At 35.1% G+C, this 24045-nt stretch overlaps 2 protein-coding genes, 1 long non-coding RNA gene and 1 pseudogene across 6 annotated transcripts; 3 read left to right on the top strand and 1 right to left on the bottom strand.

The window, feature by feature from the left end:
• Positions 1-296: 296 nt before the first annotated feature.
• LOC147299867 (ras-related protein RABB1c-like) lies at positions 297-6343 on the top strand. The gene is made up of 6 exons (XM_086246825.1): positions 297-367; positions 464-603; positions 691-773; positions 1165-1360; positions 1466-1534; positions 6251-6343. Exons 1-6 carry the CDS (start codon positions 322-324, stop codon positions 6341-6343), a joined length of 627 nt encoding a protein of 208 aa, XP_086102951.1. The 5' UTR covers positions 297-321.
• LOC147299868 (uncharacterized) lies at positions 3196-5301 on the top strand (annotated as a pseudogene).
• A 3267-nt stretch (positions 6344-9610) lies between the features above and the next one.
• On the top strand, positions 9611-13533 carry LOC147299866 (ras-related protein RABB1c). Of its 3 annotated transcripts, none has more exons than XM_086239613.1 (8): positions 9611-9742; positions 9910-10018; positions 11301-11364; positions 11461-11600; positions 11688-11770; positions 12178-12382; positions 12478-12546; positions 13189-13533. In XM_086239613.1, the coding sequence occupies exons 3-8, from the start codon at positions 11319-11321 to the stop codon at positions 13279-13281; spliced, it is 636 nt and encodes a 211-aa protein (XP_086095739.1). In that variant the 5' UTR covers positions 9611-9742; positions 9910-10018; positions 11301-11318; the 3' UTR covers positions 13282-13533. The 3 variants fall into 3 exon arrangements, with proteins under 3 accessions (XP_086095739.1, XP_086095755.1, XP_086095747.1); XM_086239629.1 differs by having other exon boundaries at positions 11265-11364; XM_086239621.1 differs by having other exon boundaries at positions 11257-11364.
• A 6313-nt stretch (positions 13534-19846) lies between these two features.
• On the bottom strand, positions 19847-23271 carry LOC147299865 (uncharacterized). Of its 2 annotated transcripts, none has more exons than XR_015119914.1 (4): positions 22803-23271; positions 20908-20985; positions 19971-20057; positions 19847-19860 (listed from the first exon to the last, which is right to left on the bottom strand). It is a non-coding gene; the product is annotated as an uncharacterized LOC147299865 (long non-coding RNA). The 2 variants fall into 2 exon arrangements; XR_015119913.1 differs by lacking the exon at positions 22803-23271 and adding an exon at positions 21357-21611.
• Positions 23272-24045: the final 774 nt, after the last annotated feature.

The raw sequence follows: 24045 nt of genomic DNA, 5'->3' as shown, positions 1-24045 counted from the left end.
AATTCACTTAATCATAATATACTTAATTTTATAATAGATCAATCTAGAAGAAAAAAAAATGAGTATATAGGAAGAGCAATACATGCTGGAAACTGTTTTGCTTTTGCTTTGACCTCTCTTTCCTCCATCATTTCGTTTCCTCTCTTGTTTTGGTTGCTTTCCTTGTGATTGATTATATATATACACATGCAAGCAAAATAAAGTTGAATTTTGATTCATATTGAAATTTTTTGCGATTAATTATTCAAACTTGTCTGAGAGTCGGAGCCAAAGATCTCACTCAAATTTGTATTCGTACATAAGACTTGAGTAAGAAGAAGAATGTCTTACACGTATCTATTCAAGTACATCATCATCGGAGATACTGGTATTTTCATAATTCCTTAGATTTATTTATCAATTGAATTTGTGGATTTCTTTTTCTCCTTCCTTGATTTGGAATTGGCTGAATTAATTTGTGCAGGAGTTGGCAAATCATGCCTTCTTCTTCAATTCACCGACAAGCGGTTCCAGCCAATGCACGATTTAACTATTGGTGTTGAGTTTGGGGCCAGGATGATCACCATCGACAACAAACCAATCAAGCTCCAAATTTGGGACACGGTACATTCTGTTTTGTTCTTCTGTAATTGCTATGAAATTGTCAAGTTACATTGTATGCTCAATTTTCCCTGCATAATAATATATCAGGCGGGTCAAGTGTCCTTCAGATCCATTACACGATCCTACTACAGAGGGGCTGCTGGTGTGTTGCTTGTCTATGATATCACCAGGTATACTAACTTTCAATTTCAATCTCACTCTCGATTATTATTAATGTCATTTGGTATGCAATTTGTATTACTATGGGAAACCTTTTGTCATATTTGATAACGTTCTTGTGCTTTTTCGAGTTTTTTGTTGGTGTAATTAAATTATTTTTGGTGAAGGAACATCTTATAATTTCTCAAATTGTGTACTATCACAGTTTTGCCTAATGTAATGAAAGTACAAGCCCAGTCTTAAACTGCAACAATATACAAGTGTAGATATGGAGCATTAAGCTGCTTGTTTGATTTGCTATATGTATACACATACGTGACATAGCTATCTTCCAATCGATTTTATGCCATGCTAGCATGTTAAGACACTGGTAATCACAATAGTTCATTTATTTACTCTCAGGAGGGAAACTTTTAATCACTTAGCTAGCTGGCTGGAGGATGCTAGGCAACATGCGAATGCAAACATGACGATAATGCTAATTGGTAATAAGTGTGATCTTGCTCACAGACGGGCTGTGAGTACAGAGGAAGGAGAGCAGTTTGCAAAGGAGCATGGGTTGATCTTCATGGAGGCATCTGCTAAAACTGCTCAGAATGTGTTGAGGAGGTGACAATCCATTTGAATTTTTTATGAATAATCTTTTGTTCCCTTCATGAAGTTTGATCTTGCCTTTATTAATACTACTTAACTTTTGGTTCAGGCATTTATAAAAACTGCTGCAACCATATACAAGAAGATTCAAGATGGAGTGTTTGATGTTTCAAATGAGGTTAGCTTTCTTTCTTTATGTACCATGCCTTACATGCAGAGACGGACCAACTATATGGCAATTTTTAGCAAAAAAAAAAAAAATACCCTATTACCTATTAGTCTATTACCTAATTACCCCCCATATGTTATTAATTAAAGCAACAACTCAAAACAAGAAGATGCAGACAGAGGGTATCACCAAGCCGCTTCCCTCCTCTGTGTGACTGTGCGCAGCCACTCATCCAGTGAGGATTCAGCCAAGTCGAAGGTACCAAATATGTTCCTCTCTCTTGCTTTTTCTTGCTCTTTTGCTTTCTTGCGCTTAGTAAAAGTATATTTTTTCCACTTATGTAGTGTGGTATTTTTGGATCTCCTTCAAGTTTTTGCTTGACTTCTCCAATCACCAAGCCCCCAAAGCCTAAGGAAAAGGTAAATTCTCTTAAATTCTTTTAAATTTTGAGTTTAAGTTTAGGGTTTTAATTTGAAGTTTTGAGTTAGGGTTTTAATTAAGGGTTCTAGATTTTTAATTTATGTTTAATAGTGATAATTTAGAGTTCATTTGATTTAATTTAGGGGCTGCTAGTTGTTGATATTTTGTTATTTTGTGAAGATGATTTTTTTTATTTGTAAATTTTAAATATAGAATAGAGTCATAGAGGTTTAATTAGACATTAGTTTACACATTTCTAATGTTTTACATATGATTTACAGTTTATAATGTCGAATCAACATCAAAATTCTAAGTCAAGAAAAACAATTCTTTCATTTTTCATAAAAAAAAAACATCAACCATCAACATCAAGTGAGCATGCTTCTCCACCTATAAGTGATGCTCCAATTTGTAATGAGGAATCACCTTCTAAATTTCAAAGAGTTGAGCCTCAACAAGTTGATACCACAAATATTGAACATGATTCGGGAAAACGTAGAGCAATATCAACATGTCCTATCAATTTTCGTGATGATGTTCGTAGAGCATACTTGCTTTATGGACCTTGTCAACCCAAATTAGATGAGTATCCACGCTTTCTCTATAAAGAGCAATATTGTCAGTTTCAATATAATTGGTTCAAAAAGTTTGAATGGCTTGAGATTCCGTAGATAAAGACAAAGTATATTGTTTTCCTTGCTTCTTTTTTGAAAGTGATACATCATGTCATATTTTATTCACTTCTCAAGGGTTTGATGATTGGAAGAGGGTCAGTGGAGCCCATTGTTTTCTTCAAAAGCATGTTGGGCTTCCAAATTCACCACATGGTCTTAATATGCAAAGTTGGTATAGCTTGAAAAATGTGTGTGGCCATATAGACAAAGTGATGAATCCACAACCACCACAAAATGTTACACAAAATCGGTTGCGGCTTAAGGCTACAATAGAGACCATTAAAGTGATTGCTAAACAAGCACTTGCTTTTAGAGGCAATGATGAATCTAATGAATCATTGAGTCGTGGAAATTTTGTTGCATTACTCAAATATAGTGCAAGCTTGAATGAAGATATTGCAAATGTTGTCTTAAACTGAGCTCCTGGAAATGCCAAATATATTTCTCCCAAGATCCAAAAAGAGATTTTGAATATTCTTGCTAACAAAAGTTAGGAGTAAGATCCGTGAGGAGGTTGGGGATGCCAAGTTCTGTATACTTGTTGATGAAGCACTTGATGAATCTAGTAAGGAGCAAATGGCCATTATTTTAAGATTTGTTGATGTTAATGGGTTTGTTAAAGAACGGTTCTTTCATGTTGTGAGTGTGGACGACACTTGTGCCTTAACTCTTAAGAGTGAGATAGAGAAAGTGCTTGGTCAATACAACCTTCAAGTAGAAAATATGTGAGGTCAACGGTATGATGGTGCTAGCAATATGTGAGGTGAATGGAATGGATTAAAGGCTTTATTTCTTCAAGATTGTCCATATGCATATTATGTACATTGTTTTGCTCATCGTCTACAACTAGCTTTGAATGCAGCAGCTCAAGGTGTGCAAGATGTTTATTTGTTTTTCTCGTTGTTGAATAATATAGTGAACTTGATTGATTCTTCTGCCAAACGAGTTTCTAAATTAAGGTCTACTCGAGAAGATGAAATTGCAAGACAATTGGAAGATGGAGAACTTGAATCTAGTATAGGGGCTAATCAGATTCGTAGTTTGTCACGACCTGGAGCTACTTGTTGGAGCTCTCATTTTGGTTCTATTAGGAGGTTAATTGTTCTATACAATGCAACCACTACAGTTCTTGAAAACATTAAGCAAAATAGACTCAACTTTAAAATACGTGAGGAACCTAAAAGTGCTTATAATGGTATGCGATCTTTTCAATTTGTGTTTCACTTGCATTTGATGAATAAAGTTATGGGAATCACTGATATGCTTTGTCAAGCCATGCAAAATCAATCTCAAGACATCCTAAATGCTATGAACTTAGTTTCAAGTTCAAAATTTCTTTTTCAAAAATTAAGAAACAGTGGTTGGGATAAGTTCAATAGGAATGTGGTATCTTTTTGTGAGAAATATGGCATTGATGTCCTAGATTTGAGTGCTCGCCAGAAGGTACAGGTCGAAGTTGTCAGCAACAAGATTTTATTATAGTTGAGCATTATTATCATTTTGATATATTTAAGGGAAAAATTTACAAACAAAACACATACTTTGATGACTATTTCATTTCAGGACATTAATTTTGATTCGTGTTAATGAAGGACACATACTTTTATTTTGTGTCAATTAAGGATTCTGTTTTATCTCAACTTTGGCTCGACATTGGACCTATCAAAACTCTACCAAATTTAGCAAACTTATACTTGGTTTAAAGCTATGCATCTCCTCTTTACAACCATATAAAGATCACTTAAATCGAACATCTACAACTCCAGATAATTGGCCCAAAAGTAGGGTACCCGAAACTGTTCAATCGGACCTCTGGAAAAAAATTTGGAAAATCAAACAATTTCAAGTTACCATACTTTAGGGCCGATTATCTGGAGTTGTAGAGATCCAATTTGGGTAATCTTTATATGGCTGTAAAGAGGAGATGCATATCTTTAAACCCAGTATAATTTTTCTGAGTTTGGTGGAGTTTTGATGGGTCCAACGTCGGGCCAAAGTTGAGATAAAAACTGAAAAATACATGGTCCTTAATTAACACAAAATGAAAGAATGTGTCCTTCATTAACACAAAGCAAAATTAATGTCCTGAAATGAAACAACCATCAAAGTATGTGTCCTGTTTGTAAATTTTTCCCTATATTTAATACTTTAATAGATTTTCAGTTGATGGCATTAGATAGCAGATTCACTGAGGAAACAATGGAACTTTTTAGCCTTAGCTCAGCATTGGATCCTCTTGATGGGTTCAAATCATTTGACATCGATAAAATATGCACTTTGGCTGAGAAATTTTATCCTTGGGATTTTGGTAAGCATGAATTGTTTACTTTAAGAGAACAATTGGAACATTATGAGTATGAGGTTCATGAACTTTTAGCTTTTCAGAATGTGTCCTCTATTTCTGAATTATGTCAAGAACTTGTTGCAACAAGAAAAACATATTGGTTGATTGAGAGATTGATTCGTCTTGTGTTGACTCTTCCTATTTCAACGGCAACAACAGAGCGAGCATTTTCATCCATGAAAATTATTAAGACTAGACTTCGAAACAAGATATGTGATGAGTTTCTTGCTAATTGTATGGTTATTCACATTAAAAAGGATCATGTTGATACTATTAGTTATGATTCTGTGATTGATGATTTTTATCTTATGAAGAATCGTAGGGCACATGCAACTTAAGTAGTGCTATATTGTATTTGCATTGTATGTTAATTTCTTTGTTATTGTCTTTTTTGTATGACTACATTTTGAGGGGTAAGGCTCATTACATCCCCCCTGACTAGGTGTATGTTTTCTTGTTTATTAATAGAATTCACTCGTACCGTCAAGTTTTCTTTAAATAAACTTTATTTTAGATCAAATATGTATTTTAACAGGTTATTTAAATGTGAAAGTATCAAAAAAACAAACAAGATGCTGCCAAAATTTTGATAGCCTCCAAGTTTTTTTATTTTTTTTTTGTCGCATGTAGCCTTTAAGTTTAGCCCACCCCATTTTCAATTCCTGGGTCCGTCCCTGCTTACATGTCCTCGTACATCTTTTATGACATATTAGTAAAACATGTAGAAGATCGATTTACTTATCTTCTTATTGGTCCCATGTTTTTGAAATCTCAGTCTACTTGAATGGAGCATTTTGTGAATGTCTAGTAGAATGCTTGACTGTATGGTCCTATGAAACCATTTTGTGAAGTCATTGCATACTGACTGACTGAACAGTAGATTTTTTTTACATGTTTGCTGATTATCGTTGCTTAGAATTTAGAGTGGTTTGCAAATATAATGGGTACATTTGAAATATCTAATATTCTATTGAGATCTCTATTATTATATAAAGACGAGGGTAGGTTTTGGCCCACGCTTTTAGATATCGACTCTAGAAAAAATTAATATGGTTCCACCATCCCAAATTGTTACATATCCCTTTCATGTCATTCTCTTTGTACAATCACCAATACACTGTAAACCACTACTTAATTGGACTTGCAATAAATAAACTATATAACAATAAAAACAAAATGAACATAAATCTTTTCTGGGAATGCTAAGAGGAAAATTAAACAATTTGTAATATTGAATGAATGAGAACTATGTGTGGGCTGATTCTCAATTCTTGGTCTTGTTTGCAGTCTTATGGCATAAAAGTCGGATATGGTGGAATTCCAGGACCATCAGAAGGCAGAGATGGCTCTTCACCTCAAGCTAGAGGGTGTCGCAATTGAAGTTTGATCTCATTTTCCATGTTGAATGCAACTCATCTGGTGTCTTTTACATTCTTGGTTTTTCTTTTCTGGGTGGTTAAATATGAAGATTATAACTTTTTTTTTATGTAAGCGTTTTAAAAATGAAATACCTATATAATTATTTCTTCTTTTATGCCTTTTCTAATTTGATTGTAAATTTAACAGTTGTTTGAAATAGATGTGTTGAAGCAAACTGCAGATTGTGAATATACAGGGACACATTATTATTTATTGGTGTTGACTGTTGATTTTAGCATTGGCATTGTCATAGGTTTGTTGCTAAAACATTATGGTGGTTAATACCCTCTTTAATACCTTCTTTAGTATGTTTACAAGCTTGTCTTTCAAAGTTAAACCACTCGTTGAGCAGTCGCCAGTCGGTACACTACATGGGTAGTCTTGATTTGAAAAATTGATATGGGAAATGATCTTTCAGCATTTAAAGAAAATTTGACAAGGAGCAGGCTACACTTTTACCTTTGATTATTTATACGGTTTGGACCCCAATGTTTTTTTGTAGCGACGATTGCAAAAGCATCTACATTTCCTTGACCTTTGATTCAAATACCAAACCTAAAATCAATTTTGAGGGAGTCCAATCTTTAATTATTGAATATGTCTATTAGTTACTGAATCATCATCAGAACTAATCAAATATCTCTGCATAAGAAGCAACTAGTATCCGCCTTATTGTGCATGTCATTAACTTCTAGCAGCAAATGAGTATTATCTTCATTTTCCCTCTATTGAGATAAACATGATCATCATGTCCACATAAAGGAGAAAGGACAATGCTTCTCTCAGACCATAGTCTGAGGAAGTCCTCAGTCCCTATCTATGTGGCACAATCACAGCCATTTATCCCTTTTTTTTTTTTAAGCTAAGTAACGTTTAACCCACTTGAGTTAACTTTTAACAAATGGAATTTCAAACCAACAAAAAAAGTGGGTTGGAAACCAGTATACCAACACGAAGGCTTTAAGCCACCTATGTTTTTTTTTAAAGCCAAATAACCTTTCTCTTTTTTTTCTTCTTCATGTTTTATTTCTCTTCCACTCCTCCTACATAAACTTGTATAACAGTCAAGCTCCCTCACATCTCTCTCTAAATCATAGTATAACAGAAAATAAATGACAAAAGTACTCATCTTTAATCATCTTCAAAATACTCAACAAAATATTTCAAACATGTCCATAAAAGAAACTACCAAAACATTGGGTGCTGAAAATAACAAAAAATATTGTATCTAATTCTTTTTCATATGCAGCACAACCAGGAGAATCCCACAAAATTTGCAAAACAACAAATCTTGCTCAATTTTCCAATTCTTTCCCTCATTTATCTTGTGAAAAAACATTGGTTCTAACTCTTGATCAGTTTTCCAATTCTTTCCCTCCTTTATCTTGTGAAAAAACATTGGTTCCTCCTATTGATTTCTTCAAAATCCAATAACCAGAAGTTAATACAACAAAATTAACATGACATGACAAATTATAGTTGAGTGAAAGAAATGTTCTCTAGCACATCAAAATTTTCAAGACTTGAAAATGTTAAGCTGGGAAACACATAGGATCCCTAATAGAAGAAAATGAGGAGATAGAAGCTTAGATATATATATATATCTAAATGAAAAACTAAGGTCCTTAAAAAGCATGAGTCAATACATTGGTGTCTGCTTGTCTAGTTTCATGATGTTGTTGTGAATCACAACCAAGAGTTGTATGTTCCTACATTTAATTATAAATAATCAGAAAATAAGTTAGTATTTATATGATATAAGACTATTAACAAAATGATTGTAAATATAATATGAATACACGTTCCTACTTGATCCAAAATATTGAATGTTGGTACCCCATGTTCAACAACCTGTTCCACTCAGGGGTGGGCATTTTAACCGTGCACCGCCAAAACCGGTAGGACCACACCGTCAAAAAATCGTAAAAAATCACGTTGACTAAAAAAAGTCAACATCGCAAAAAAAACCAAACCACATCGGTGCTCTCCGGTTCCGGTTTTGGTTCCGCACGTCATTTAACTGCACCGCACCGCATAATTGCAACAAATATATATATTTTTATATTTTTATACATATATATATATATACCATTTTATATATTTTTTATACATATTTATACCATTTTATATACTTTTTATACACTTTTTGTATAGATTTTTATACACTTTAGACCTTAAACCCTAAACCCTAATAAAATATTAAAATTAATATTAGCCTAGCTATATTTTAGGGTTTAGACCCTAAAGTATATTTTATATAACCCTATGACCTATTTTCTAGATATATAATATAATAATAAATTAATAATGTTTTAGTATATAATTTTAGTTATACCCATTACCCTATATAATAAAATTAGTATATCCTTTATATTCTATATAAAAAAAAAAGTATATTATTTATAGTTTATACTCTATATACTAAAATTTTTAATTGTGTATAGTTCTAGGGTATAATATATAGTTATATACTGTATAAGTGTATAAGGTATATGCCATATAAGGTATATGATTTAAAATTTATGGTATAAGGTTTAGGATATGGTATAGGTCCTATAGGATTTTAGGGTTTATGGTATAAGGATTTAAAACTTATGGTATATGGATTGGTTGCAACTCATCTCTCATTCTCTAAACCCTAAACTCTATGATTTAAAATTTTATATATTCGATATACTCTATATAGTCTAGTTACATAAACTAATTTGACAAACCAAACCTCAAATCCCAAACCAAATCCAATTGCTCAAACCCCAAAACATATGTTTTATATAAATTATAAAACATTAAAAAATTTAAAACATATATAAATGTAATAAAAAGACCAAAACCCAAACGAAACCCCAATATGGCCAAACCCAAAAAAATATGTTTTATATAAATTATAAAGCATTAAAACAATAAAACATATATAAATGTAATAAAAAGACCAAAATCCAAACGAAACCCCAATATGGCCAAACTCAAAAAAATATGTTTTATATAAATTATAAAACATTAAAACAATAAAACATATATAAATATAATAAAAAGACCAAACCCCAAACGAAACCCCAAATAAAATTCCAAACAAAACCCCAATCTTGCCAAACCCCAAAATATATGTTTTATAATTTTTATAAAATATTAAAATATCTGTAAATGTAATAAAATACCAAACCAAACGGAAACTCAATTTAAAGTTCTAAACCCCAAAAATAAAAAACTTAATTCATTAAAACAGTAAAACACAAACCTGAAGGCTAAAACATACACCAAACCGAGACTCGCGCTGCCCTCTCTCTCTCTCTCTCTCTCGCCATCTCTGTCGAAAACTAGAAGGTCGCACCGTCGCAGGCTTTGCAAATCGCAATTGAACAGGTATGTCTCATTGTCTCTCACTCTCAAGTCTCAATGTCTCATCTCTCACTCTCTCGTCTCTCATACTTCACCCTCTCATCTCTGTCTCTCATCTGTCACTAGGGTTTCGAATTCAAATTCAAACTAGGGTTTCGAATTCTAATTTGGGGATTTTTGTGTAATTGCAGCTCTCAGTCATCTCTCTCACTCTGTCACCTCTCGCCTCTCATCTCTGTCGAAGACTCAAAGGTCGCAGGGTCGCAGGGTCGCAGGCTTCGCAGCTTCTAATCTGAACAGGTATGTATGCCATCTCTCTCACTATCTAGTCTCATCTCTCATTCTCTCGTCTCTCATATCTCACCCTCTCATCTCTCTCTTACTCTGAAACAGTGAAACTAGGGTTTCGAATTCAAATAATCAAATTTGGGAATTTTTGTGTAATTGTTGCAGGTTTCGAAATTCAATCAATTAGGGATTTTTGTGTAATTGTTAAAAGAAAGTGACTTAGGAACTGAATTGATTTGTTACAAGAAAGTGAATTTAATCAATTAGCACTGTAGATTACACTAATTTGCTAAAAGAAAGTGACTTAGGGACTGAATTGATTTGTTTATATGTTCATATGTTGTGCATCTTTCAGATTTGTTTATATGTTGTACTTGTGCATCTCTCAGATTTGTTGATATATTGTGCATCTTTCAGATTTGTTCATTGCCTTCTCAGATTTGTTCGGTCTTAGAGTTTAAATCTTATGGGCAACAATTGATTAATTAAGGGCCAACCAAACAGCGAATTTAACTAATTAAGGGCTCGTTTGATACCCTTTCTAAAAATAATGTTTTCTATTAAAAACACAAAATCATTTTAAAATAAAAAAAAATGTGTTTGGATCAATAATATTAAATTGTAAATCAGAATCACACTCAAGAACACAAAAATCCAGAGTTATTGTTGTCAGGTTTTTACTATAATGGAGAAATATTACATTTTACATAGAAAGTGAAAGTGGAAAGGGAGAGTTGTGAGATGAAGGGTGAGGGGTCCTTTTAATAGAGAGAAGGGACCTTCTATTTTACATGGTGGGTAATGTGTGAGTAAAGGTGAGACCAAATACATTGTACAAACACCATGCAAGATTGGGATTCATACTCCCCCAATTAACCTAGGATTGACACTGATGACTGAACCACAAAAGAAAGAGAAAAATAATAATGGGCCTGTAAAATGGGGCAAGGCCCAAATAGAAAGAAAGAGAATGAGTAAGTGGGTCATGGACTGAACGGTAACGGGTTGGTATTGGTGAAGGAGGAAAGGACAGCGAGGACGGAGAGCGGTACTAGTATAGAAGACACATTGCTTAGCTGGAAACTGTTTTGCTTTTGCTTTGACCTCTCTTTCCTTCATCATTTGGTTTCCTCTCTTGTTTCGGTTGCTTTCCTTGTGATTGATTATATATATACACATGTAAGCAAAATAAAGTTGAATTTGGATTCATATTGAAATTTTTTGCGATTGATTATTCAAACTTGTTTGAGAGTCGAAGCCAAAGATCTCACTCAAATTCGTATTCATACATAAGACTTGAGTAAGAAGAAGAATGTCTTACGCGTATCTATTCAAGTACATCATCATCGGAGATACTGGTATTTTTATAATTCCTTAGATTTATTTATCAACTGAATTTGTGGATTTCTTTTTCTCCTTCCTTGATTTGGAATTGGGTGAATTAATTTGTACAGGAGTTGGCAAATCATGCCTTCTTCTTCAATTCACCGACAAGCGGTTCCAGCCAGTGCACGATTTAACTATTGGTGTTGAGTTTGGGGCCAGGATGATCACCATCGACAACAAACCAATCAAGCTCCAAATTTGGGACACGGTACATTACTCTTTGTTCTTCTGTAATTGCTATGAAATTGTCAAGTTACATTGTATGCTCAATTTTCCCTGCATAATAATATATCAGGCGGGTCAAGAGTCCTTCAGATCCATTACACGATCCTACTACAGAGGGGCTGCTGGTGCATTGCTTGTCTATGATATCACCAGGTATACTAACTTTCAATTTCAATCTTACTTTCGATTATTACACTATTATTAATGCCATTTGGTATGCAATATGTATTACTATGGGAGACCTTTTGTCATATTTGATAATGTTCTTGTGCTTTTTCGAGTTTTTTGTTGGTGTAATTAAATTATTTTTGGAGATGGAACATCTCATAATTTCTCAAATTGTGTTCTATCACAGTTTTGCCTAATGTAATGAAAGTACAAACCCAATCATAAACTATAACAATATACAAGTGTAGATATAGAGCATTAAGTTGCTTGTTTGATTTGCTATATGTATACACACACACACACACATGACATAGCTATCTTCCCGTCGATTTTATGCCATGCTGGCATGTTAAGACACTGGTAATCACAATAGTTCATTTCTTTACTCTCAGGAGGGAAACTTTTAATCACTTGGCTAGCTGGCTGGAGGATGCTAGGCAGCATGCAAATGCAAACATGACGATAATGCTAATTGGTAATAAGTGTGATCTTGCTCACAGACGGGCTGTGAGTACAGAGGAAGGGGAGCAGTTTGCAAAGGAGCATGGGTTGATCTTCATGGAAGCATCTGCTAAAACCGCTCAGAATGTTGAGGAGGTGACAATCCATTTTGAATTTTTTATGAATAATCCTTTGTTCCCTTCTTGAAGTTTGATCTTGCCTTTATTAATACTACTAAACTTTTGGTTCAGGCATTTATAAAAACTGCTGCAACCATATACAAGAAGATTCAAGATGGAGTGTTTGATGTTTCAAATGAGGTTAGGTTTCTTTCTTTATGTACCCTGCCTTAAATGTCCTCGTACATCTTTTATGACATATTAGTAAAACATGTAGAAGATCGATTTACTTATCTTCTTATTGGTCCCATGTTTTTGAAATTTCAATCTACTTGAATGGAGCATTTTGTGAATGTGTAGTAGAATGCTTGACTGTATGGTCCTATGAAACCATTTTGTGAAGTCATTGTATACTGACTGACTGGACAGTAGATTTTTTTTTTTACATGTTTGCTGATTATCGTTGCTTAGAATTTAGAGTGGTTTGCAAATATAATGGGTACATTTGAAATCTCTAATATTCTGTTGAGATCTCTATTATTATATAAAGATGAGGGTAGGTTTTGGCCTACGCTTTTAGGTATCGACTCTAGAAAAAATTAATATGGTTCCACCACCCCAAACTGTTACCTATACACTTTCATGTCATTCTCTTTGTACAGTTACCAATACACTGTAAACCGCTACTTAATTGGACTTGCAATAAGTAAACTATATAACAATAAAAACAAAATGAATAGAAATCTTTTCTGGGAATGCTAAGAGGAAAATTAAACAATTTGTAATATTGAATGAATGGGAACTATGTGTGGCCTGATTCTCAATTCTTGGTCTTATTTGCAGTCCTATGGCATAAAAGTCGGATATGGTGGAATTCCAGGACCATCAGGAGGCAGAGATGGCTCTTCATCTCAAGCTGGAGGGTGTTGCAATTGAAGTTTGATCTCATTTTCCATGTTGAATGCAACTCATCTTGTGTCTTTTACGTTTTTGGTTTTTCTTTTCTGGGTGATTAAATCTGAAGATTATAACTTATTTTTTTATATAAGCGTTTTAAAAATGAAATACCTGTATAATTATTTCTTCTTTTATGTCTTTTCTAATTTGATTGTAAATTTAACAATTGTTTGAAATAGCTGTGTTGAAGCAAACGCATATTGTGAATATACAGGGACACATTATTCTTTATTGGTGTTGACTGTTGATTTTAGCATTGGCATTGTCATAGGTTTGTTGTTGAAAAATTATGGTGGTTAATACCCTCTTTAATACCTTCTTTAGTATGTTTGTAAGCTTGTCTTTCAAAATTAAATCACTCGTTGGGTAGTCGCTAGTCGGTACACTAGTGGGTAGTCTTGATTTAGAAAATTGATGTGGGAAATGGTCTTTCAACATTTAAATAAAATTTGACAAGGAGTAGGCTACATTCTTACCTTTGATTATTTGTACGGTTTGGACCTCAATGTTTTTTTGTAGTAAAGATTGCAAAAGCATTTACATTTCCTTGACCTTTGATTCAATTACCAAACCTAAAATCAATTTTGAGGGAGTCCAATCTTTAATTATTTAATATGTCTATTAGTTACTGAATCATCATCAGAACTTACCCAATATTTCTGCATAAGAAGCAACTAGTATCCGCCTTATTGTGCATGTCATTAACTTTTAGTAGCAAATAAGTACTATCTTTATTTTCCCTCTATTGAGATAAACATGATCATCATGTCCACATAAAGGAGAAAGGACATTGCTTCCCTCATACCATAGTCTGCGGAAGTCCTTAGTCCCTATCTATGTGGCACAATCACAGTCACTTATTTCCCTTTTTTTTAAGCTAAATAACATTTAACCAATGAATTAAATTTCGGATTTCAAGAAAATTTTGGTGAAAATTTTGAAAATTTTTAAATTTCAACAAAAATTAGACAGAAACGACAGAAATTTCTATCAAAATACATAAATTTTTAATAAAACTTTACCATATGTTTATTTAATATATTATCTATTAAATTGATACAAAAATATTGAAGAAACTAAATTATATAGTAGGTTTTATGTGATATAAGGTTAATATAATGTGCGCTGAAGCAAATACTGTTAAATAAAATTAATATAATGAATAAATAAAATTAGTATATTCTTTATACTGTATAATTTAATTATACACTAAAATCTAAGCCCTAATAATATATATACTCTATATACCCTAATACTGTTTATACTCTATAATTTATACATTAAACCCTATATACTATATTTTTCTGATATTAGGTTTTAAGCCCTTTAAGATACTTTTTATTATTTTTTTTATATAGAAATGTATTAGAGTTTAAGGTTTAAAATAAATAAACGAAATCCCAAACATTTTTTTTTTCCTTCCAATTGCCCAAAGGCCCCAAATCCCCCCTCATTTTTTCTTTTTCTTTTTTTTTCTTTCTTTACTATTTTTCCGTGTGCCTCTCTCTTCAATCCCTTTTTTATAATTTTATTTTTTTATCTTTCCTTCCTTTTTTTCCCGTGCTTCTCACCTAGTCAAGTTTTGTCTTTACTGAGTGTAACAACCTAAATTTTGGCTTTTGGTAATTTTGTTACTTAAATTTTTCAAACTTGTTTTATGGTTTGTTTAAAGGAATTATAAATTTCTTTAAGTTTATTTTAACCAATTTAGACCTTTGGTTGTGGTTTTAGAACTTAGTTGTGTGGAAATGAATTTTAAAAAATGAAAATTCAAGAATTTGGCGATTATTATTTTTTTTAGAATTAAATTATGAGAGTAGGATTTTTCATAATTTTTTTTTAAAGCAATTTGACTATTTTGAGGTTGTAGGAAATTAGTATTCATCAATACGAGTCCGTATAATTTTTCGGTGAATTATTTAGAGTCTCGTACTATTTTTGGTGAATTTCTGAGGTTGGAGAAAATAGGAAAATTTTGATAATTTCGATAAATTTCAAAAATTTCGGCGAAATCTTCACAAAAAATTGTGAAACATATATTTCGATTTCGGAACAAAAACAAAAAAACAAAATTTTCACCAAAATTTTGCCAAAATTTTTGAAATTTAATACCATGCCTTTAACCCACTTGAGTTAACTTTTAACAAATGAAATTTCAGACCAACAAAAAAAGTGGGTTGGAAACCAGTATACCAACACGAAGGCTTTAAGCCACCTATGTTTTTTTTTTCTTCATGTTTTATTTCTCTTCCACTCCTCCTACACAAACTTGTATAACAGTCAAACTCCCTCACATCTCTCTCTAAATCATGGTATAACAGAAAATAAATGACAAAAGTACTCATCTTTAATTATCATCAAAATACTCAACAAAATATTTCAAACATGTCCATAAAAGAAATTGCCAAAACATTGGGTGCTGAAAATAACAAAAAATATTGTATCTAATTCTTTTCCATATGCAGCACAACCAAGAGAATCCCACAAAATCTGCAAAACAACAAATCTTGTTCAATTTTCCAGTTCTTTCCCTAATTTATCTTGTGAAAAAACATTGGTTCTAACTCTTGATCAGTTTTCCAATTCTTTCTCTCCTTTATCTTGTGAAAAAACATTGGTTCTTCTTAGGGCTGCCCATCGGTCGGTTCGGAGTATTGGGGCTTACCAAACCAAAACCAAAAAATTCGGTATTTTTTGGTTCGGTAATTTTAGGTAAATTTCAGTTTTCGATTCGATTTCGGTAATTTTGGTATCGGATATTTTCGGTTCATTTTCGATTTACTTCAGTATATCTTCGGTTCATTTTCGGTTTACTTCGGTATATCTTCGGTTCATTTTCAGTTTAATTATAATAATACTAATTATTATATACCAATATAAATTAAAATTTAATCAAATATGATGCATAAAATATAATGTTTGATGAATATATATTTGCACGAGTAGTATTGGTAGTTTAGTATAGTACCTTGTATTTTACCCTAGTAATAATATATACTAGTATAATTAATTTAATAATATGTATTAGTACATATCCTATTAATTTAGTATGTATATATACCGATAAATATGAGTGTATATATATATATATATATGCATTACTTACCTAAAGATGAGATTTTTATTTTCCTAAAAATAATAACATTTACTTTATTAGAGAATGACTCTATATCTTAACTCACACTTTTGATAATATTAATATGATAACATTATACAATTATATTTTTTTATAGTTGTTTAAGATATTAGTAGTTTAATATTTATTGTACCACTAACATAATAGTATTATATAAGCAATTACTTCCAGGACTTACTCTCTTCCACAGGCAATGATCATCTTGAGAGGGTTGTAGAACTAATTGAGAAGCGAGTCACCGAAGAAATGAACAGCCGCCTCCTCCGACCATTCACATGTGCGGACGTGGAACATGCCCTCAATCTTATTGGACCTACCAAGGCCCCTGGGCATGATGGAATGCCGGCACTTTTTTATCAGTCCTGTTGGCACATAGTGGGAGATGCAGTGACCGCCAAATGCCTAAGCATTCTCAATGGAGAGGCCAGTGTTCAAGAATTTAATCATACACTGATTGCCCTCATTCCTAAAACCAAAAGGCCCGAGAGAGTGACTGAATTTCGACCGATCAGCTTGTGTACTGTTATCTATAAAATTGTCGCCAAAGCTCTTGCAATCCGCATGAAAGATGTGCTTCCCTGTGTGATATCTGAGTCCCAAAGTGCCTTTGTGCCTGGTAGGATGATACTAGACAACGTTATGGCTGCTTTTGAGCTCACTCATTCACTCCAACATACAAAAAAAGGAGCTAAAGGGAGGATGGCTATTAAGCTTGACATGGCCAAAGCCTATGATCGGGTCGAATGGAGTTTCCTTGAAGCAGTTATGATTAAATTGGGCTTTCACGTAGACTGGGTTGCTCGGCTGCTTGATTGTGTATCCACTACTTCCTTCTCTGTACTCTGGAATGGCCAGCCTACCGGTCTTATCACACCACAACGGGGCCTTAGACAAGGCTGCCCGCTTTCCCCTTATCTGTTCCTAATGGTGACTGAAGGCTTTACGGGTCTGCTGCGAGAGGCTGAAAATAGAGGGGCTATTGAGGGGGTCCGCGTCTCTCCCACTGCCCCTTCGATATCCCACCTCTTCTTCGCTGATGACAGTATTCTTTTCCTTAATGCCAACAGAGAAGCTAGTCTCACTCTCAAAGAAATATTCCAGGCTTATGAATTGGCGTCCGGGCAAATGATTAATTTCTCCAAGTCAGCAGTGTGCTTTAGTCCTAATGTCACTGATGAAGTGAAATCAACGGTGAGTGATATCCTCCAAATTAATGTTGTTGCATGCCATGAGAAATATTTGGGGCTGCCAACTTCTGCAGGTAGAGGAAAGAAACAGTTATTTCATGAAATCCTAGACAGAGTCGTGAAGAGGGTTAATGGGTGGAAGGAAAAATTGCTATCACGTGCTGGGAAAGATGTTCTAATTAAAGCCGTCCTCCAAGCGATGCCCACCTATTCAATGAGCTGTTTTCGGATGCCTACGGGTGTTTGGCAAAAACTCCACTCCATCTTCGCCAACTACTGGTGGGCCAAGGCCAAAAATGCTAAGGGTATCCACTGGGCCAAATGGGATGCTGTATGCCATGGTAAATATGGTGGTGGTCTAGGATTCAGACATATTGGAGACTTTAATCAAGCCCTGGTCGCCAAGCAATGTTGGCGCCTCCTCATTGCGCCCAACTCACTGGTGGCTAGGATCTATCAGGCCAAATATTTTCCCAATGGAAGCCTTCTCCATGCCCGGTTAGGCAGTCATGCTTCACATATTTGGAAATCTCTCCTATGGGGCAGAGAGCTTCTTCAACTGGGGCTCCGGTGGAGGGTGGGTACTGGGCTTTGTGTTCGGGTGTATCAAGACAAGTGGATCCCTAGACCTTCCTCATTCCGAATCTGCTCCCCTCCCCTATTGGCGCCGGACACCATTGTTACTGAACTCTTTTCAGCTCCAGGTGTTTGGAATGAACAACTCATTCGGGAATCCTTTTGGGAAGAAGAAGCTACTGCAATTTTGAGTATACCCCTGAGCACGCAAATGAGAGATGATTGTCTCATCTGGCACTACGAACGAAATGGCCTCTATAACGTCCGCAGTGGATACAAGACTGCTCGATCTGAAAAGGATAGACTTGCTGGCAACCCCACTGCTTCCACGGGAGTGAACTCAAATCCTTGGAAGTCAATTTGGACCTTGCAATGCCCAAATAAAATCAAATTGTTTCTCTGGAGATGTATGCACAACTTTGTTCCATGCCGAGCCAACCTATACATGAGAAAGGTGACCATGGACCCCTCCTGCCCCAGATGTGAGTGTGCTCCTGAGACATTGCTACATGCCCTTTGGGACTGCCCCTATGCACATGATGTCTGGAAATCCTCAGTTATATATGGCGCCTCGAGGAAGTGGATTTGGGATGGTTTTGCTGGGTTTCTAAGTTACTTAGCTACAACACTCTCCCATACTGAACTAACAATTGCAGCTTATATTTGCTGGGGATTGTGGAACGCTAGAAACGACCTCCTTTTTAATGGCTCTGCTACCTCGCCCCTCAAGCTTGTGGAGCGAATGGATGAACTCGCACGCAACTACAGGGAGGCCAACTTAAGAAAGGAAGACACGCCAAAACCAACACTGGTCCAGCAATGGAGGCGCCCACCAGCTGGCTGGGTGAAAGTCAATGTTGATGCTGCGACATGCTCTGTATCGGGTGCCCGCGGTGTCGGGATTGTTATCCGAGATGAAGATGGCCACTTTCTGGCGGCTGGGGCGCTACAGGTGCAACCATTCATATGTCCTGCCCACACCGAGTTGATCGCAGCAAGAGAAGGTCTACGGTTTGCTTGGGACTTGGGCTTCAGGCACGTTTTACTGGAGCTTGATGCCAAGGATGCGGTGGCGAAGATCTTGTCCCACTCGCTCTATTTGGGGGCTGATGCTGCTCTGCTCAACGAGGCTGTGGAACTTAGTCTTCTTCTTATCTCCTTCTCCTGTCAATGGGTACCTCGTAGCTGTAACATGGCAGCTGATGCTGTAGCCAAAATGGCTTTATCTTGTAATGAGCTCTCCACTTGGGTTGAGGAAGCACCCCCCTGGCTGCTCCCAATCCTCTCAGCAGATGTCTCCAATTACTCTTAATCAATGAAGTTTCTCCTTTTCTCAAAAAAAAAAAAAGATATTAGTAGTTTAATATTTATTGTACCACTAACATAATAGTATTATATAAGCATATATAACTAAATTTCGGTAATTGTTTCAGTTTTTTCGGTAATAATCGATTTGGTTTCTTTCGGTAATCGATCGGTTTACCACCTTTTTTCGATCTTTACCAAAACCAAACCAACTTTTTTCAGATATTTTCGGTTTCGGATTTCCGATTTTCGAATTGTGAAAATCGGTATACCAAACCAAAAAAATTCGGTCGGTAGTCGGTCGGTTCGGTAAAAACCAAACCAAAGGGCAGCCCTAGTTCTTCCTATTGATTCCTACAAAATCCAATAACCATAAGTTAATACAAAAAAATTAACATGACATGACAAATTATAGTGTTCATTTGAGTGAAATATATGTGGCACTTGACAACTAAAATACTCACATGAAGTAGTTGAGTGAAAGAAATGTTCTCTAGCACATCAAAATGTTCAAGGCTTGAAAATGGTAAGCTGGGAAACATATAGGATCCCTAATAGAAGAAAATGAGGAGATAGAAGTTTAGATTAATATGTTTGTGTAAATATATAAAAATAAAGCCTAACAGTATCAAAACAAACAACATCCCCAAACAAACAATAATCACTTACTGAACGTGCATCTGCCCAAAATATATTTGTGATCATATCATCCTCAATTCCTCATCAAGTTGCATTGAATAAAAATAAGTTGAATTCTTAGAGTGCATTTTGTGAAAATATTGCAATACAGCACCAGCATCTCCCTTTTCCATGTTGGTGTTTCGCCTTTTATGTATGTAATTATGATAATTTTTATCCATAAATCCAAGGTTCGTCCCCTAACTTCTCTACTCATTAACTCAAAAGTGGCTTTAATGGGTATTCCTGATTTTTCTGCATCATTGGCATGTTCTTTTTGAGACTTAGACATACTTCTATTGATCTTGAGCATATATTTCATTGGTGTTCTAATTAAAGCATGATTATGACCTTCCTTAAATGATACAACCTTAAATTTTCCATTTTTTTGAAGTAGGCTAGACATATGTGTTTAACAACCAACCCTCGTAATTGGTTGGAAATAAGACACATTTTCACATCGTGTGTCAGGCCTTCGATAACTTTCTTTAGAGCAGCAATAAGTTACTTTTTTAACAAAACTCATTTTGTTGCTTTTCCGACTATTTTTTCTCACATCAAAACCCACTTTACCACGATAATTCACATAAAACTTATATGCACTTTCATCAGAACTAAACTCCATGTCAAGCATATCCTTTTCAATTTTTTTTTGAATGTCATTATTTGATTTACCCAAGTCAGTAGCATGTGAATGAATAAATGAGTCACATTGGTCCTTACTTTGCACATCCTGAGTTTTGACATCAGTAAATGGTCGACTCACTACTTAGACTTTCACAATCCATATTCTCCATTGACCTACAATTAATGTAGTTAATCAATTAGAATCAAACTATAATATAATTATAAATTAAATCAAACACAATTCTGTAAAAATTGTAATTCAAAACATCCTATAAAGTTTAATTTAACATCAAAAAGAGTAAAAAGACCAAATGAAAATACTGGAGATTGTTTGGAAACCCATTGTTCGATGCAACCACAACCTCTAAAATTTAATTTGGGAGATTTGCAGCCACTTAGATTAGGGCTTTCATCAATTAGCCTTAATGGTCATAAAATAGTTGAAATCCAACCACAACCTCTAAAATTAGTTCTATCAATTTCTATTTCTCTCATAAGCAAACAGAGCAAATTGTAAAACTCAAATAGTCATCAAACTCACTTGCCTTGTACCAACTATCCAATGCGAAATCAATGAAGCTCACAGTGGATACTGGTGTCTGGCCGTGAAAATGGAAGAGGAAGAAAGAACAACGTGATTGTGCCACATAGACCGGGAATACTGGTGAAATACTAGTGGAATACTGGTTTCCAAGCCGTCGTGTTGGAATACTGGCTTGGAATACTGGTGGAATATTGGTGGAATACTAGCTTGGAATACTGGTTTCCAAGCCTTAAGCCTTCGTGTTGGTATACTGTTTCCAACCCACTTTTTTTGTTGGTCTGAAATTCCATTTGTTAAAAGTTAACTCAAGTGGGTTAAAGGTTATTTGGCTAAAAAAAAAAAAAACGGATAAGTGGTTGTGATTGTGCCACATAGATAGGGACTGAGGACTTCCTCAGACTAGTCTGAAGGAAGCATTGTCCAAGGAGAAAATCGATGGATTTGATGGGTCTTGTATAACTTCATTTCAAAATTTGCCCTTTAATGAAATGGTGAAACCTAAAACTTGAGAGTTAAAACTTAATATATAGCTTCGAACGATGATTCTATTTCTATACCCTAAAATCCGTAAAAAATAATAATGAAATATATATATATTGAAAAATCATAAAAAGACTCAGATATTCTACAAAGACAATTTTTACTTATATAAAAATCCAAATAATAATGAAAAAAACGAAAAATCTTATTGAACAAACCCTTAATTATGAACAAGTGCTATAAATATAAATTAATTAAGGGTAATTACAATTTAATACCTCAACTTTACCTTGTATTTGAAGTTAGTACCTCAAGTTCAATAAGTTGCAAATTCATGCCTCAACTTTCATTTTGTTTCAAGTTAATACCTCCGTTAGATTTTCTGTCAATCGATCGTTATCTTTAATGATGTGACAGAGATATATTTGTCTTTTCACCCTAATTTTGTCAACCTAAACTCTAATTAGCCACCTAAGCTGCCACATGTAAAAAAAATTATTTTAATATTTAAAAAAACTTTAAATCATTTAAACAAATTTTTTTTTTGTCAAAAACAAAATCTTCAAACCCACCATCTCTCTCCCCAAGTCCCTCACTTTCTCTGCAACTTTCTCTCCCCAGCTGTCTTCCTCCCCCCTCTCCCCTCTTCCCCACCCCCAACCCCTCCTCCTCCTCCTCCTCCTCCTCCTCCCTACCCCTCCTTGCTTCCACCTCCCTCTACCTCCCCTCGTCGGCCATCCCCCCACCCAGTCTCGGCCTCGTCGCACTCCCCCACATAACTTAACTCTTAATTGTCTCCCTCCCCCGCCATCCCTGTCTCCCTCCCCATTCAGAGTACGTTGAGACTTAAAAATGTCATAGCTTTAAACCTGAACAATCTTAATTCACATTCCACACACGCAATCAAACACAATTCAACTCAATTGAAAACAAGAAGCATCCACACCAAAACCCAGACCCAACTCACCATTTTCATTTGTTGGCTGGTGGTGTTTGTGGAGATAGTTGATAAGCTTGAACTTTAAAAACCCAACTCAGAATTTTCAGAACTAAGCCAAAAAGAACCCAAACCAACCTACAACCTTCCCTTCCCTCCCAAACACACACCTCGCCGCCGATCCCATGCCGAGATCCACTCCGACAGCCACCCAGCCTGCTGCCGACCCCACAGTCAACCACCCCGTCTTTGTCTCAAGTCGTCGTATTGTAGCAAATCCAGTCATTGTCGCCAAAGCGCCACTCAGGTCGAAGGCTGGAGCAGATCTGAAAAGGAGGGAGATCTTAGATGTTGCCCAACGACTCTAAGAGGGAGGGAGATCTCGGACGTGGCTGCGACGACGAGGGAGGGCCTGGGTTGCAGGGAGGAGGAGGGCCTGGGTTGTGGGGAGAGGCTGGGTTGCAGGGAGGGGGAGAGGCTGGGTTGTAGTGGAGGGGCTGGGTTGCGGGGAGGGGGAGGGGCTGGGTTGCAGGGGAGGGGTTGGGTTGCAGGGAGGGGATGGGATAGGTTGCAAGGAGGGGGAGGGGTTGCAGGGGAGGGGCTGGGTTGCGGGGAGGGGAGGGGGTGGGTCAGGCTGGGGGAAGGGAAGAGGATGGGAGTTGTGTTTTTGAACAAAAAAAAAAAAGAATTTTTTTTGGTAAATGATTTTTTTTGTTTTTTTTTTAATATAATTTTTTTTTTTTACATGTGGCTGCTTTGGTGACTAATTAGAACAGTAATGCTACACTTACCACATTTTTATACCACAATTTTATACCATCTTACATGGTATTCATACATTGGACATTATAAATTAAAAAATAAAACCTAAAAAAGAAAAAAGAAATACTCTTCCAGTAAAATAATGACACATCAGGTGAAATACAAATATGAGAAAAAAAAAATGTGAGACAACTAGCATTATTGCTAATTAGAATTCAAATAGATGAAATTAAGGTGAAAAGACGAAAATATCAATGTTATGCCATCAAAGATAACGGCTCACTAACAGAAAATCTAACGGAGGTACTAACTTGAAACAAAATGAAAGTTGATGCATGAAATTGTAACTTTTTGAACATAAAGTACTAATTTGAAATTCGAGTTAAAGTTGAGATATTAAATTGTAATTTATCCATTATTAAAGAATAGCCGATAAAATGCGTTTTCTGAAGTAGAACTAGAACCTTAACCTCGGACCAAACAAACAAGTATGCTATGAGCCTACTGGCTG

The sequence above is a fragment of the Dryas octopetala genome, chromosome 1, assembly GCF_963921425.1.
Source record: "Dryas octopetala chromosome 1, drDryOcto1.1, whole genome shotgun sequence".
Classification (NCBI taxonomy): domain Eukaryota; kingdom Viridiplantae; phylum Streptophyta; class Magnoliopsida; order Rosales; family Rosaceae; genus Dryas; species Dryas octopetala.
This window is presented reverse-complemented; position numbering and strand designations above follow the sequence as displayed.

Excerpts from the sequence above, each read along its gene's own strand:
- LOC147299867 (XM_086246825.1), top strand. The coding sequence starts at position 322 with ATGTCTTACACGTATCTATTCAAGTACATCATCATCGGAGATACTG. Across the intron at positions 774-1,164 it reads CTTGTCTATGATATCACCAG|GAGGGAAACTTTTAATCACT; the intron begins GTATACTAACTT and ends ATTTACTCTCAG. Across the intron at positions 1,535-6,250 it reads TGTTTGATGTTTCAAATGAG|TCTTATGGCATAAAAGTCGG; the intron begins GTTAGCTTTCTT and ends TCTTGTTTGCAG.
- LOC147299866 (XM_086239613.1), top strand. The coding sequence starts at position 11,319 with ATGTCTTACGCGTATCTATTCAAGTACATCATCATCGGAGATACTG. Across the intron at positions 11,771-12,177 it reads CTTGTCTATGATATCACCAG|GAGGGAAACTTTTAATCACT; the intron begins GTATACTAACTT and ends CTTTACTCTCAG. Across the intron at positions 12,547-13,188 it reads TGTTTGATGTTTCAAATGAG|TCCTATGGCATAAAAGTCGG; the intron begins GTTAGGTTTCTT and ends TCTTATTTGCAG.